The sequence below is a fragment of the Ptychodera flava genome, chromosome 4 (assembly GCF_041260155.1).
Source record: "Ptychodera flava strain L36383 chromosome 4, AS_Pfla_20210202, whole genome shotgun sequence".
Classification (NCBI taxonomy): Eukaryota; Metazoa; Hemichordata; class Enteropneusta; family Ptychoderidae; genus Ptychodera; species Ptychodera flava.
This window is the reverse complement of record NC_091931.1, coordinates 15,421,355-15,438,360: the sequence shown is the minus strand read 5'-3', so window position 1 is coordinate 15,438,360 and position 17,006 is coordinate 15,421,355. Positions and strand designations below refer to the sequence as shown.

At 36.0% G+C, this 17,006-nt stretch overlaps 1 protein-coding gene across 2 annotated transcripts in view; it reads left to right on the top strand.

Annotated features, from left to right (window-relative positions):
• LOC139130990 (sodium- and chloride-dependent glycine transporter 1-like) overlaps positions 1-16,498 on the top strand; it is a 37,973-nt gene extending 21,475 nt beyond the window's left edge. Inside the window, exons 7-14 of one of the 2 annotated variants that reach the window (XM_070696874.1) lie at positions 1,042-1,145; positions 1,578-1,702; positions 2,258-2,370; positions 2,801-2,941; positions 3,443-3,542; positions 3,869-3,987; positions 14,658-14,831; positions 15,963-16,498. In XM_070696874.1, coding sequence (XP_070552975.1) covers positions 1,042-1,145; positions 1,578-1,702; positions 2,258-2,370; positions 2,801-2,941; positions 3,443-3,542; positions 3,869-3,987; positions 14,658-14,831; positions 15,963-16,076 — 990 coding nt within the window. In that variant the 3' untranslated portion in view covers positions 16,077-16,498. Of the gene's footprint in view, positions 1-1,041; positions 1,146-1,577; positions 1,703-2,257; positions 2,371-2,800; positions 2,942-3,442; positions 3,543-3,868; positions 3,988-4,514; positions 4,687-5,802; positions 6,338-14,657; positions 14,832-15,962 lie in introns of those variants that run through there. The other variant, XM_070696875.1, reaches the window with a different exon arrangement.
• The last annotated feature ends 508 nt before the right edge of the window (positions 16,499-17,006 follow it).

Here is a 17,006-nt window from a genome sequence, read left to right as displayed (position 1 = left end):
GGGGGAAGAGTCCTTCCCCTCTACTGTCAACGGTGAAACAACCACATGTTTCGCTACACGGTAGACGGGACAGCACATTCAGTGGGCCTCGCTCTCTCAGACGACCGTTGAAGGCGCATCATCTCTGGCAGAAAATCAAAGCGTCCTTGTAGTGAACGAGGAGCTGGGAAATTCTACGCGGACCCTAAACTCTCACACAGCCCCTCCCTGGCTTCACCTCAGACCATAATACCGCCCTCAGCAATTGAGCTGAGCAAAGCTCAGCTCGACGAGCCGGCGAAGCCAGCGAGAAGTTCCGCTTCGCACGGCTGGCTCAGTGAGCGTCGCTTGTTAGAAGGACCGTTGAGGGCGCATAACTGCGTAGCGAACGAAAGGGCTGTGAAGGACAGGGAAGCATTTTTCAGTCAGTGGAAAAGCAAAAAGAAAACCGTGACATCGCATCACTTTTTACAACCTTTGTGTTAGTGACTAGCAGCAAATTCTCTTTTGTCATATATGTGAATTGAATATTTCACCTCGCGTTTCATCCTTTTTTGATGTGCAATGTTTTTTACACACTTTTTCCCTTTCAAAAATAGCGCAGACCAATCCTGTCGGAGAGAAATTCATATAGCGTGAGAAAATGCCCTATTACGGTATATAGTACTGTGGCCTATGGTGTTGATTTTTATCATGCCACACAATTTAATAACCCCATTCAACTTGTTCCTGTATAAAAGTCAATGTGCATCATAAATTATGCTTGTAAATACAAATAATGTAAAAAATACATTTATCCTATTTGCCAAGTCGCTGGCGTCAACCATAATCATGAAAATTTACAAAAGTTGTTCACTTTGCAGTGATATCGTCTGCTTCTGATATGATTCCGCTCTTAACCTAGTATTGAATTAGAATTATTAATTGGCAATCGTTACACAAGAGTGTGAGAACAAATCGACCCGGCACTGGTGTTTCCTCACGCTCAGTCTACTACGGTCGTGATGGAAAAATCAAAAGTGGTGGTCTCTTAAATTTCATGTTGCTATGATCTGCTTAAAGGTATGGAAAGATGCAGCTACACAGATTTTCTTCTCCCTTGGCATTTCAAACGGCGGTCTTCACATGGCGTCAAGCTACAACAAATTTCATAACAACCTTGTCCTGTAAGTAAACTAAATTAAATCAATACCTAGCAAAACAGAATTTACACCTAGTGAAAGGAGGAGAAGAGATACAGTCTTGTAGAGGACCTCCAAAAATAAAACACAACGGTTGAGGTTTTAATGGGGGAAATTAAATACTGCTCTATAGTTTTCGTTCTGTCGATGTTGGTGATTTTTCATCAGCATCCTTCTAACAAATGCATTCACTTTTAAATTACTGCCGAATTTTAAGTTCTGTTACGCACGGGTTTCAACTTCTATTTCGCTAAAATAATTCGAAATGCAGAAACTTATGTGTGTCTTTCACATTTTAACGAGCAAATGGCCTGTGGTCCTATGGTATGACTTCATAGTCGAATATGAAGTTGATTTCGCAAAAGTACATTATGTTATGTTATGTAATGTAACATTTCTATTCTTTTCTAATTGAAGAGACGCAGCTATTATTCCCCTGTTGAATTGCGGCACCAGTGTATTTGCAGGATTTGCAGTCTTTTCGGTTCTTGGGTTCATGGCGCACGAGACTAACCGGGCAGTTGATGAAGTTGTTGCTTCAGGTATGGCAGTTCTTTCGATAGATTAGCATTGCCGTGAACGCACGCGATGAAAACGACATGATGTTAATACGAAAACTCTTTAAATGTACCGTGGATGTGAATCAATGAAAGTGAAACACGGAGCGATTTAAGCTTTCACTGAAGACGCAAATCAATTTAAGACGAGTGAAAACGATCATCATGTACAGTAAATAAATATCATTATCATGATCACTCAAAACTTGAACTCCTTTAAACTTGTCCGTTTCTTAAAAAATATCATACGCTTCTAATTATGTTTTGATACGGTATTTCAAGCCTTTTCAACTTTCAGTTAAAGGTTTTTGTTCCACTTATATAATTATCAATTACACGTATGTATCCTTAATTAATCAGTGATGTATATATCATCCTTTTTCTGGTATTCTTACTAGTCCATTTTCAGAGTTGTGGATTCCTGATTAAATTATGCCATCTGTGATACTGGCGGTCACCCTGCTCTTCTCTTCGAAGATATATATTCAAATCAAAAACTGACCGTAATTAAAAATGTTTTTTCCATTGTATCTCTTCCAGAGATTGGTTTAACTTTCATCGCCTACCCGGAAGCGTTGTCAAGGATACCAATATCTCCTCTCTGGGCAATACTTTTCTTCATCATGCTAATGTCCCTTGGTGTTGGATCACTGGTATGATCGCCGTCTTCGTTTCCTCTGTCTGTCTGTCTGTCTGTCTGTCTGTCTGTCTGTGTGTTTTGTCTGTCTTCCTTTGCCTCTGAGTCTTGCAGTCTGCAGATCTGACATTTGTCTGTCTGCCTGTCTCTCTGCCTGTCTTTCTGAATCCCAGCCTCTTCGTGCGTCTCGCTGTCTGTTTACAGATCAGACCATATGTCTGTCTGTATTTCTCTGTTTCTTTCTCATTGTCTCTCCGTCTGCCTGTCTGTTTGTGGCTGTCTCTTTATGCATCTCGCTCTGTCGCTGCAGATCTGACAATTTATCTATCTGTCTGACTGTCTATTTGTCGTCACGTGTCGTGCTTGCTTGTTTTTTTACACGAAATCTCGAAACAATTTTAATATCTTGTAGAATAATTGCATTATTATTTCAACAACTTTTTCAGGTTGTCATCGTCGAAGCTGTGATAACTGCGATCATCGACGAGTTTGCATTTATTCGCAAGGCCATCAAAGGACGCCGCTGGATAATGCCGCTCACCATTTGCACGGTTTTCTTTGTTCTGGGTATACCTCACGTGACCCAGGTAACTTTTATTTTTTTGCACTGTGGTGTAATTGATATCGTACTTTATGTATTTGATGTCAGGCAGTTTTGTCAATGTGCTTGTGTCGACTGGGGTCACGTGCGCTGTAATGAAATTGATCGCAGAAATCAACCTTTATAATTCACAATGTTTGAAATACTGCTGTTCGAATTTTAAACTGGATGATATATGTGTAGCTGTACCGGTACCAAGGGTGCAGATGTCGCCATGTGAATTTCCTTGACAACCTGATGATCCATTTTTCCATACTCATCTATATCCACACAAACATTTGTAATTTGATGTAGTTGTTTGACTGTGATGTTATTTGCGCACGTTTCCTTATCACACCACCATAATCTGTTCTCAAATCAATATTATCTATTAGTCTGTTACCGTGACTGTATGTAACGATAGACGATTATGACTCTCAGAGTATGCTGAACCTGTCAAACCTACTTGACCCACACTTAACATTTGCTTTCACGATTCATGGCACAGGCGGGAATCTATTGGCTGGCTTTGCAAAACTCCTACGCCGCTGGTTTGTCCGTACTGCTGATCGGGTTTATTGAACTGCTCGTCGTTACCTACATCTACGGTATGTACAGAGAGAGAGAGAGAGAGAGAGAGAGAGAGAGAGAGAGAGAGAGAGAGAGAGAGAGAGAGTATGCTAGCTATGGCCTACAGTCGAGAACAAACATGCTAGCTATGGCCTACAGTCGAGAACAAACTCTTGATGTAGCTTTTGGCTAACACTTGTACCTTTCACATATTATCCGATATCCATTGGCCTGATATGACGTCCTTGGGAGATATGTAGATGGGGTTATGAAAGATACTTGAGCAAACGGCCATATTTCTGCTAATTAAAAACTGATTTTCCGTATTTGTCGCTATTCACCGAATCTCCCTTCGCCCTTCAAGGTTTCCGGAATGTGATAAAGAACGTCAAAGTCATGGTTGGAAGTAGTTCACAAGTGTTTGTAGTTTTGCTGTACATCGTGTTCATCATACCTATGTTTGTAGCACCGTTTTTAATTGCAGTAAGTATTCATTTGAAATTTGATCACAATACAACATTGATATTTTAAGTGGTCCAAATATCTCTGAAAATCGGAGACAAGTTGGGTCGTCATTAATTTAAGTTAAATCCTTGGAAATTGGATGGCTTATTTCATTGTCAGTGCCCATTACAAAACAAACTTAGGATTGTCGGCAATGAAGATAAAATCGCTGTTTTACCCAATCATCATGTGTCTCCCCTATGAACATTTCGCTTTTATTCGTGATTACACGGGCTTGCCTCACCCATCATATATCATGAGGTACGGAAAATTGTGTTGTTCAACGCTTTGTAGGAATGGCGCCTGAAAAAGGCTTTGCGCCATTATGCATTAAGTCCACTTACATGTATACGTGCGTTAGTGGTCTGGTGGTAGCGTGTTTGCCAGTCTGTAGCACAGCAGATAGCAATGCCTGTGGTGTTCCGGTCTATTTCAATAAGGTAATCAGTGAATTAACACAGTTACAAACTTAATTAATCAGCGACGTCTGCACTTTTCCCCTGCAGTTCATAGTTGTCTTTTCGCTCATGGACTACACACCCATCACGCTTGGCTCCTACGATATCCGTATTGGGCCGACCCAGTCGTCGCATGCTCATGGTCATGGCTTCCTTTGGCGCCATCTTCATATACATGGTGTATCGTCTTGCACTAAGAGAGTCAGGTTCGATAATTGAGGTAGGTTTTAATAAATACGTTATACAATGTGAAGAAAGGTAATGGGCCGATTTGTACTTGAAAGATGTTAACGACTTACTGACACTTTGGAATAAAACAAAAACAAAACAAATAAACAGAGAAACTTACATTTTCAAACTAAAACTGTCAATACAAAGTTATTATATTACCTTCTGTGTTTACAAAATACATGATCATTGCGTCCTGGCATTATTTTGTCACCTTCGAATCACCTATATTTTATTTGTGCGTGCTTTATTCCTACGGGAACAACACTGATGTAATACTATGATAAATGTATGCCTCTTATACATATAATCAACAATAGCACTTTATTATGCACAAGTATAGGCAGTGTTTACAGGGAATACATGGTAATTGAACGTGACTTATATGTTGTTGCTTTCCCATGAAAGTACTAGTGAAACACATGTGTGAATTTAATGGAAAATGAAAATCAGAAATACGTATACGGACAGATAGCTTGGAAGCGCTGTCCGCAGGGCCCGCCCTGATATATGATGATTACGGCGCATGTTTTGCATACTATACATCAGGTTTATCTCGCCTCTTATCTCATCTGATCTAAGTGATCAAAACATCGGACAAATATCATTCTCCTGTCCAATTGACAAGTAGTTGTGAAATTCGACCAGGCCAGACAAACATTCACTAATACCGGCCTGACAGTTATTCTTTACTCTGTTGAAACAACAGCGCTGAAAACGGGTCAGAAGAATTGTCTGGTTTTCATTTTCCATAAAATTCACAAATTTTATTCTGTGAGTGTCTGAGAAAACCACGTGCTTACCTCCGTGTTGCATGCAGCATCAAGAAGACGTTAGAAGACAGACAAATGCAGCAACAAAGCAACAAACCAGCCAACCAACCAATCAACAAAGCAATGAATTATAAATAAATAAATAAATAATAATATGGTAGGACAAACAAACCAAAAATAAACAAACAAATAATAAATAAATAAATAAATAAATAAATTAATAAATAAATTAATAAATAAATAATAAACAAGAAGTAAAGTAAGTGTATGAGTAAGTAAGTTACATCGATGTTAGTTTTACAGGTGATACATTTCAAACTTTTGTTTACATACAGCGTTTGAAGAATTCCTTGAAACCACTTCCAGAATGGGGACCAATGCTACAGAAACACAGGAAAGAAGCAGGGATCTCTGATTATCAGCCCGAGGACTACGACGGCCACATTTGACGACCTCTTTAATCAATCGACAAATGAAAACAGCTGAATTTTTTATCCAAGCGTAACTTAGTCTGATGCCATAAACCTGCGTGTATCTGTCGTCATTTTCTTTCGGAGATTTGGCTTTGATCATCGTCTATTTGATGGTCATGAAAAATGACCAGTCTACATTAGTTGTTGCTTGTTTAATCCGGGTCTCCAAAAAACTATAGAAAATGGGTGCATCATCGCAGAAATTCAAAGCGAATATATGTTCTAACGAAGAAAACTTGTAAAACCACCGATACCAACGTGACCTTTGATCTAAAATGAGCATTCCGCTACTGTGAAGATTTAATGAATAAGACTGACTTATCATTTAAATGTCGAAATGAATTATATTTTCGAAAGAAATAAATGGCATGCTGCGAATATGGTTTGTTCGAAAGCATGTAGTTTTTCCGTTTATTTTTTATTGTCTACACCAGTTGGCTATTAGAAACATACCGCGGGCCGAAATTGTCGGCCACTTATCCCCCTCTTCCCTTACAAATATGGAATAGGGCATAGCGAGAATATGGATCAGTGCAAGTGGGACATAACATTGCAGGCATCTCAGAATTAATGTAGAATATCCCCCGTGAACTGATATTCAGACTCATAGTTTTCATACTTTTAATTTCATTTTAAATAAATGGGCAAATATAAGGTAATTTGTTTCTCTTATACAAACATTTACTAATGAACACGGTGACCATTGATGTTTATTTGATTCTTGATTTTGAAAGAATTGTTGAAAGTTTCCGCGGGGAAAAGTTTGAGCAAAAGTTTTAGTCTTTCACTTTCACTTACCTTTAGCAATGCAGAATTGTGCTAAACGAAATCAGAACAGATTGACATACAACTTAGTCCGTGGGCTGGAGGGGCCCACCGTGCACCCCCCCCACATCCCTACTTCTTGGGTATTTTTTTGTTCTTTAGGACCTGCTGAACAAGAAAAAAGATGTTAACATTGGATATTTTGGATGCACTACCTATCTGGGCTGGTTTTTGATTTGCATGTACCGCAAAAAATGGCCAAAAATGGGTAGGGGTAGGGGGTACTATATCCTCTCCTACATTGAGTAAACTAGCATGAAATAACACAAACCATACATTTTTGGAAAGCTGAGATTCTGCTCTTTATGAGAAACACCAACTTTAGCAAAATTAATTTGTGTACATAGAATAGGACGACTTTAAAATGATTTTTTTTGACAATTTTGAAATTTTTTACCCAAAATACCATGTAACAATTGTGATTTACTTGTTATTAAGCAAATTTTGACAGCTTTTTGTGTTTGAATTATTTATTCCCACATATTAAACAAGAAAAAAAGTGTTAACATTAGATATTTAACTATACACTACTTCTCTTGAGTCAATTTTGAATTGCGTGTATCTGTATGGGGTGTGCAAAAGCTAGGGGTAGGGGTACAACATTCTTTCCTTGATGAAGTAAACTGGCTTGAAATGCCATATACCTTATAGTTTTAGAAAGCTTAGATACTGGTCTTTCTAAAATACATAAAGTTTTAGTGAAAAAATATGACGTCATAGAATTGGATAACTTTAAATCGATTTTTTCTGGTAATTCAGTATTTTTAACCGGAAGAAAATACGATAACTATTGTTTCCTCCTTATGAAGCAAATCAAACACATCAATGGATGTTATTTACTAATTGCAATGTGCTGAAGAAGAAAATAAAAGTCAAAATTGGGTATTTACCATGCATTATTGTCTCTAGTCACTAAAAAGCAAGTTTTGCTACATTGGTATATCGTGAATGGGCATTTTATTGTTATGCAATGAACTAATGCATAGCCTTAAAAAGAAGACTCGAAACGTGCACACATAGTCATATTGCCATTTTCTCCTTCAAGTAAATAGATTATTGACGACTGTCTATTGTTATTATTTAACTTTTAAATATTTTTCTATAAAATAATTTTGTTTAAGGCGTATTTTGAAAATTGTCTATGCCTCCTTGTCTTACTTAATATACAGCAAGCATTACTAACAATCTATTAGGCCGAGGCTAGAGGGGCGTCTACGTGCACCTCCCCCCTCACCCCACAGGATAACAAACCTGTAATTTTCAGAAGCCTTGGGATCCCTAGAATAAGAAATGGGATTTTAACAGACAAAATATAGGGACTCAATAGCTGTTACGGTCATTTTTGAAGGGTACCACAAAATCACGATTTTGTGACCCACGTGGATTTTTGTCAAACCTGTCTTCTTGTACGTGATCTGCTGAGCTTACTGTTTAACATGACCTAGGTTATGGGTATCATTAGAAAGGTAATTTATTCTTCTTGAAAATGATATATAGCAATATGCAATATCTTCTATAGTTTTCATGAAATAGGGCCATAATTTACCCCATACCCAAAGTTTTATGTCTCAAATTACTGTCAAAACTAATCTAAATTCCACCAATTATTTACCTATACATAATACAAAAGGCAATACTGTGTATTAACTTTGTCTTATTTGCTACAGGTACATGTTAGAAACTTGGAATAAACTTTTAACAGAAAAAATATTGGGATCCTGTAGCTGTAACAGTCATATTTTGAAGGGTACCGAAAAATCACAGTATTACTGACTCGCATTTGTTTTGTTAAACCTTTCTTCTTGTAAGTCTTCTGCTGAGCTTATTTTGAACATAACGAGGCCAATGGGGTACCATTAGAAAGTTAATTTACTCTTCTTTAAAATGATATGTTGCAATATGCAATATCTTCGATAGTTTTCATGAAATAAGATCAAAACTTACCCTATACCCCAACGTTTTATGTCGCAAATTACTATCAAAACTAATCTCAAATTCTACCAATTATTTGCCTAGACACATTACAAAAGGCAATTCTTTGTATAAAATATATTTTATTTGGTACAGGAACATGTCAAAAATAGAGTTAGACTTTTAAGAGACAAAATATTGGTATTGAATGACTGTTACTGGCATGTTTTGAAGGGTATTGTGAAGTCAAAGCATTACCGACTCGCATATGTTTTTGTTAAATGTGTCGTCTTGTAAGTTTTCTGCTGAGCTTACTTTTACCATAGTCTAGATTATGGGCTGCCATTGGAAAGACAATTTATTTGGCTTTAAAATGACATATTGCAATATGCAATATCTTCTATAGTTTTCATGAAATAAGACCAAACCTTACTCCATACCCCAAAGTTTTATGTCACAAATTACTGTCAAAACTAATCTTAAATTCTACCAATTATTTACCTAGACATTATACAAAGGGCAATGCTTTGTATCAAATTTGTTTTATTTGATACAGGTAAATGTTAGAAACTTGAAATAAACTTTTAAGAGAAAAATATCCAGATGCTCTAGCTGTAACAGTCATATTTTGAATGGTACTGCAAAATCACAGTACTGCCAACTAGCATACATTTTTGTTAAACCTGTCTTCTTGTAAGTCTTCTACTGAGCTTACTTTTTAACATAATGTAACAAGTTGGGCATCATTAGAAAGGTAATTTACTCTTCTTTAAATAATATATTGCGATATGCAATATCTTTTATAGTTTTCATGAAATAGGACCACAACTTACCCCATACCCCAAAGTTTTATATTCCAAATTACCGTCAAAACTAATCTCAAATTCTGACAACTATTGACCGGGACATAATATAAAGGGCAATGATTTGTATTAAATTTAGTATATTTGCTTTAGGTTCATGTTAGAAACTTGAAACGAACTTTTAACAGAAAAAAATATTGTGATGCTGTAGCTGTAACAGTCATATTTTGAAGGGTACCACAAACTCACAGTATTGCCAACTCGCATACGTTTGGTTAAACCTGTCTTATTATAAGTCATCTGCTGAGCCTATTTTTTAACATAACCCAGCTATTGAGGTATCATTGGAAAGGTAATTTTTTCTTCTTTGATATGACATATTGTAATATATAATATCTTCTTAAGTATTCAGGAAATAAGACCAAAACTTACCCAACACCCCTAAGTTTATATTGCAAATTACTATCACTACTAATCTCAAATTCTACCAAACTTTTACCTAGACATACTACAAAAGGCAATGATTTGTATGAAATCTGTTTTATTTGCTACAGAGACATGTTAAAAATATAGGATAGACTTTAACACGACAAATATTGGGAATGAATGGTTGTTGCTGTCATGTTTTGAAGGGTACTGTAAAGTCTCAGTCTTGCCCACTCGCATGTGTTTTTGTTAAATGTGTCATCTTGTAAGTCATCTGCTGAGCTTACTTTTTACTCTAACCTATCTTATAGGCTATCATTGGAAAGAAAATTTATTTTGCCTTAAAGTGACATATTGTAATATGAAATATCTTTAATAGTTTTCATGAAATAGGACCAGACTTACCCCATATCCCAAATTCGCAAACTGCAAAGTTTTCGAACAGATGTAGTTTGCAAATAAAACTAAGGGCTGGGGTAAGTTTTTTGCCATTTCATTACAACTTCAGATGATAATGCACTTTATCATATGCTAAAATAAAGAGTGATAAAAGCTTTGTAATGATACCCTATAATCTGTGTTACGGATAAAATAAAGGTTGGCAGATAAATTTCAAGGAAACTTGATTAATAAAATTTCACGGGTTTCAGCAACATATATCCTGCCATCCTTCAAACTATGATGCTAACAGCTATTAAATCACAATAATTATCCTGTTAATGGTATCTTTCATAGTTGGAAATGTCTCTGTAACAAATAAAATATGTTTCATACAAAGTTTGTCTTTTTATACAATTTATCGCAATTAAATGCTAGTTTTGACAGTAACAGACAACATAAAACTTTGGGGTATGGGGTAAGGTTTGGTCCTATTTCATGAAAACTATAGAAGATATTGCATATTACAATATGTCATTTTAAAGCCAAATAAATTGTTTTTCCAATGGCAGCCCATAATTTAGACTATGGTAAAAAGTAAGCTCAGCAGAAAACTTACAAAACGACACATTTAACAAAAACATATGCGAGTCGGTAATACTCTGACTTCATGGTACCCTTCAAAACATGCCAGTAACAGTCATTCAATACCAATATTTTGTCTCTTAAAAGTCTAACTCATATTTTTGACATGTCCCTGTACCAAATAAAATATATTTTATACAAAGAACTGCCTTTTGTAATGTGTCTAGGAAAATAATTGGTAGAATTTGAGATTAGTTTTGATAGTAATTTGCGACATAAAACGTTGGGGTATAGGGTAAGTTTTGATCTTATTTCATGAAAACTATCGAAGATATTGCATATTGCAACATATCATTTTAAAGAAGAGTAAATTAACTTTCTAATGGTACCCCATTGGCCTCGTTATGTTCAAAATAAGCTCAGCAGAAGACTTACAAGAAGAAAGGTTTAACAAAACGAATGCGAGTCAGTAATACTGTGATTTTTCGGTACCCTTCAAAATATGACTGTTACAGCTACAGGATCCCAATATTTTTTCTGTTAAAAGTTTATTCCAAGTTTCTAACATGTACTTGTAGCAAATAAGACAAAGTTAATACACAGTATTGCCTTTTGTATTATGTATAGGTAAATAATTGGTGGAATTTAGATTAGTTTTGACAGTAATTTGTGACATAAAACTTTGGGGTATGGGGTAAATTATGGCCCTATTTCATGAAAACTATAGAAGATATTGCATATTGCTATATACCATTTTCAAGAAGAATGAATTACCTTTCTAATGATACCCCATAACCTAGGTCATGTTAAACAGTAAGCTCAGCAGATCACGTACAAGAAGACAGATTTGACAAAAATACACGTGGGTCACAAAATCGTGATTTTGTGGTACCCTTCAAAACATGACCGTAACAGCTATTGAGTCCCTATATTTTGTCTGTTAAAATCCCATTTCTTATTCTAGGGATCCCAAGGCTTCTGAAAATTACAGGTTTGTTATCCTGTGGGGTGAGGGGGGAGGTGCACGTAGACGCCCCCTCTAGCCTCGGCCTAATAGATTGTTAGTAATGCTTGCTGTATATAAAGTAAGACAAGGAGGCATAGACAATTTTCCAAATACGCCTTAACAAAATTATTTTATAAAAAATATTTAAAAATTAAATAATAACAATAGACAGTCGTCAATAATCTATTTACTTGAAGGAGAAAATGGCAATGTGACTATGTGTGCACGTTTTCGAGTCTTCTTTTTAAGGCTGTGCATTAGTTCATTGCATAACAATAGAATGCCCATTCACGATATACCCAATGTAGCAAACTTGCTATTTAGTGACTAGAGACAATAATGCATGGTAAATACCCAACTTTGACATTTATTTTCTTCTTCAGCACGTTGCAATTAGTAATAACATCCATAATGTGTTTGATTTGCTTCATAAGGAGGAAACAATAGTTGTCGTATTTTCTTCCGGTTAAAAATACTGAATTACCAGAAAAAATCGATTTAAAGTTATCCAATTCTATGACGTCATATTTTTTCACTAAAACTTTATGCATTTTAGAAAGACCAGTATCTAAGCTTTCTAAAACTATAAGGTATATGGCATTTCAAGCCAGTTTACTTCATCAAGGAAAGAATGTTGTACCCCTACCCCTAGCTTTTGCACACCCCATACAGATACACGCAATTCAAAATTGACTCAAGAGAAGTAGTGTATAGTTAAATATCTAATGTTAACACTTTTTTTCTTGTTTAATATGTGGGAATAAATAATTCAAACACAAAAAGCTGTCAAAATTTTGCTTAATAACAAGTAAATCACAATTGTTACATGGTATTTTGGGTAAAAAATTTCAAAATTGTCAAAAAAAATCATTTTAAAGTCGTCCTATTCTATGTACACAAATTAATTTTGCTAAAGTTGGTGTTTCTCATAAAGAGCAGAATCTCAGCTTTCCAAAATGTATAGTTTGTGCTATTTCATGCTAGTTTACTCAATGTAGGGGAGGATATAGTACCCCTTACCCCTACCCATTTTTCGCCATTTTTTGCGGTACATGCAAATCAAAAACCAGCCCAGATAGGTAGTGCATCCCAAAATATCCAATGTTAACATCTTTTTTCTTGTTCAGCAGGTCCTAAAGAACAAAAAAATACCCAAGAAGTAGGGATGTGGGGGGGGGTGCACGGTGGGCCCCTCCAGCCCACGGACTAACTATTTGAAGATCGAATGGACAGAAATATGGCTCAGGATATACTTTTTCATAACACTTGTTTCCCTGTTTTCTCTGAATTGATGAAGACGAACCGTGTAAAATTTGTGTCTCATCTCGCACTTATTTCTGATACTCTTCTCAAACCTTCCATATCATTAATAAGATATACCAAGACTATAGAGGGACACTTTTGAAGTCAGACTTATCGTTTCTATTTACTACAATTAGTTATAAATATTAATGCAAGACTTTACTAGCAAAACCACGCAGGGACACTCTTGAAGTTATACTTACAGACCCAATGGATGGGTCCCATACGCACAGCCGCAGACAGGCACTTTAAGCTTTAGGTCAATATGAGTTTGTGGAGTGGTTTGTCTTGCTGCACATGTACAGTTAACATTTGTCTTCTAAAGATGCACGTCACTGGATGAGACAATTTCTGCTCAGTAGCGTTCAGAGAACTAATTGCTCTTTTTGCAAAGACCAAGTCCGAAATATGTATAAGTAGTAATAATATGTATTCTGAGAACAAAGACTTCTTGAGAAGCTGTTGTGCAACAATGATGAAGTAAATTATGATATTGGTGAAACGGTATGGTAGATGATAATGAAAATAATGACCATAATGATGATGATTGTTAAGGTAGAACAGGTATCAGGGATTTGACGATGTCATATTTAGTACTGAGGGATTTACTGACGTCAGCATATATTTATTGTCTATTTCGTATGTAACACCATCTCACAAACTTCTTACAGCATGACGTTTCTTTATTTCTAGCTTTGTCAACTTTCAGATTAAGTTTCTTTTGCATGAATTTTTACATGCATGTTACCATCAATAATTAGTGGCGTCGACTAAATGTTGATTAATGTATCTGTCATCCTTTTTGCTCGCATGGTATAACCGCTACATTATAATTTGTGCATGATTGCAAAAGTAAAACTTATACGTATAATAGTGTCGTTAACTCTACTCTTGTCTTCGAAGACACACTTCAAATAGAAAAAACTTAATTTCAAATTGTAATATTTTTCTTGCATGGTAATTAGTACTTTCAAATTACGAATGATGCAACACTAACACTGTTGTGTTGTAGTTCGCCCAACCCTTGTCTTATGATGCAATTTTCAAATAAAACAATAATTTCTGAACTTTAATATAATTGTCAGTGCCCATTACAAAAACGAACTTTAAGAGAAAGTGGGATGTCGGCAATGAAGATGAAGTTGCTGTTTTATACAATCATCATGTGTCTCCCTTATGTACATTTCGCTTTTATTCGTGATTACACGGGCTTGCTTCACCCATCATTTTTCATGAGGTACTGAAAATTGTGTTCTTGAACGCTGTGTAGGAATGGCGCCTGAAAAAAGGCTTGCGCCATTATATGAAATCATATTGTACATGCGTTAGTGGTCTGGTGGTAACGTGTTTGAGAGTCTGTAGCATAGCAACTAGCAGTGCGGTGTTCTGTTCACCACATTAATCCACAATTTCGATCAGCTAATCAGTGGATTAACACGGTAACAAACTGAATTAGTGTCGTCTGCACTTTTCCCCTACAGTTCATTGTTGTCTTTTCGCTCATGGACTACACACCCATCACGCTTGGTTCCTACGAGTATCCGTATTGGGCTGATCCAGTCGTCGCATGGCTCATGGTTATGGCTTCTGTTGGCGCCATCTTCATTTACATGGTGTATCACCTTGCACTCAGAGAGTCAGGTTCGATAATTGAGGTAGGTGTGTTGTGATAACAGATACGTTATAAAATTTGAAGGAAAGGTAATGGGCCGATTTGTACTTGAAAGATATTAACGGCTTATTGACACTTTGGAATAAAACAAGAACAAGACAAAACAAAACAAATAAACAGAGAAAATTACATTTTAAAACTAAAACCGTCAATACAAAATTGTTATATTGCCTTCCTTGTTTACAAAATACATGATCACTGCGTCCTGGCATTATTTTTATAACCTTCGAATCAACTTTATTTAAATTGTGCATGCTTTAGTCCTATCGGAACCACACTGATGTAATACTATAATAAATGTATGCCTCTTATACGTATAATCAACAATAGCACTTTATGATGCACAAGTATAGGCAGTGTTTACAAAGAATACATGGTAATTGAACGTGACCTATATGTTGTTGCTTTCCCATGAAAGTACTAGTGAAACACATGTGTGAATTTAATGGAAAATGAAAATCAGAAATACGTATACGGACAGATAGCTTGGAAGCGCTGTCCGCAGGGCCCGCCCTGATATATGATGATTACGGCGCATGTTTTGCATACTATACATCAGGTTTATCTCGCCTCTTATCTCATCTGATCTAAGTGATCAAAACATCGGACAAATATCATTCTCCTGTCCAATTGACAAGTAGTTGTGAAATTCGACCAGGCCAGACAAACATTCACTAATACCGGCCTGACAGTTATTCTTTACTCTGTTGAAACAACAGCGCTGAAAACGGGTCAGAAGAATTGTCTGGTTTTCATTTTCCATAAAATTCACAAATTTTATTCTGTGAGTGTCTGAGAAAACCACGTGCTTAACTCCGTGTTGCATGCAGCATCAAGAAGACGTTAGAAGACAGACAAATGCAGCAACAAAGCAACAAACCAGCCAACCAACCAATCAACAAAGCAATGAATTATAAATAAATAAATAAATAATATATGGTAGGACAAACAAACAAAAAACAAACCAAAAATAAACAAACAAATAAATAAATAAATAATAAATAAATAAATAAATAAATAAATAAACAAGAAGTAAAGTAAGTGTATGAGTAAGTAAGTTACATCGTTGTTAGTTTTACAGGTGATACATTTCAAACCTTTTGTTTACATACAGCGTTTGAAGAATTCCTTGAAACCACTTCCAGAATGGGGACCAATGCTACAGAAACACAGGAAAGAAGCAGGGATCTCTGATTATCAGCCCGAGGACTACGACGGCCACATTTGACGACCTCTTTAATCAATCGACAAATGAAAACAGCTGAATTTTTTATCCAAGCGTAACTTAGTCTGATGCCATAAACCTGCGTGTATCTGTCGTCATTTTCTTTCGGAAGATTTGGCTTTGATCATCGTCTATTTGATGGTCATGAAAAATGACCAGTCTACATTAGTTGTTGCTTGTTTAATCCGGGTCTCCAAAAAACTATAGAAAATGGGTGCATCATCGCAGAAATTCAAAGCGAATATATGTTCTAACGAAGAAAACTTGTAAAACCACCGATACCAACGTGACCTTTGATCTAAAATGAGCATTCCGCTACTGTGAAGATTTAATGAATAAGACTGACTTATCATTTAAATGTCGAAATGAATTATATTTTCGAAAGAAATAAATGGCATGCTGCGAATATGGTTTGTTCGAAAGCATGTAGTTTTTCCGTTTATTTTTTATTGTCTACACCAGTTGGCTATTAGAAACATACCGCGGGCCGAAATTGTCGGCCACTTATCCCCCTCTTCCCTTACAAATATGGAATAGGGCATAGCGAGAATATGGATCAGTGCAAGTGGGACATAACATTGCAGGCATCTCAGAATTAATGTAGAATATCCCCCGTGAACTGATATTCAGACTCATAGTTTTCATACTTTTAATTTCATTTTAAATAAATGGGCAAATATAAGGTAATTTGTTTCTCTTATACAAACATTTACTAATGAACACGGTGACCATTGATGTTTATTTGATTCTTGATTTTGAAAGAATTGTTGAAAGTTTCCGCGGGGAAAAGTTTGAGCAAAAGTTTTAGTCTTTCACTTTCACTTACCTTTAGCAATGCAGAATTGTGCTAAACGAAATCAGAACAGATTGACATACAACTATTTGAAGATCGAATGGACAGAAATATGGCTCAGGATATACTTTTTCATAACA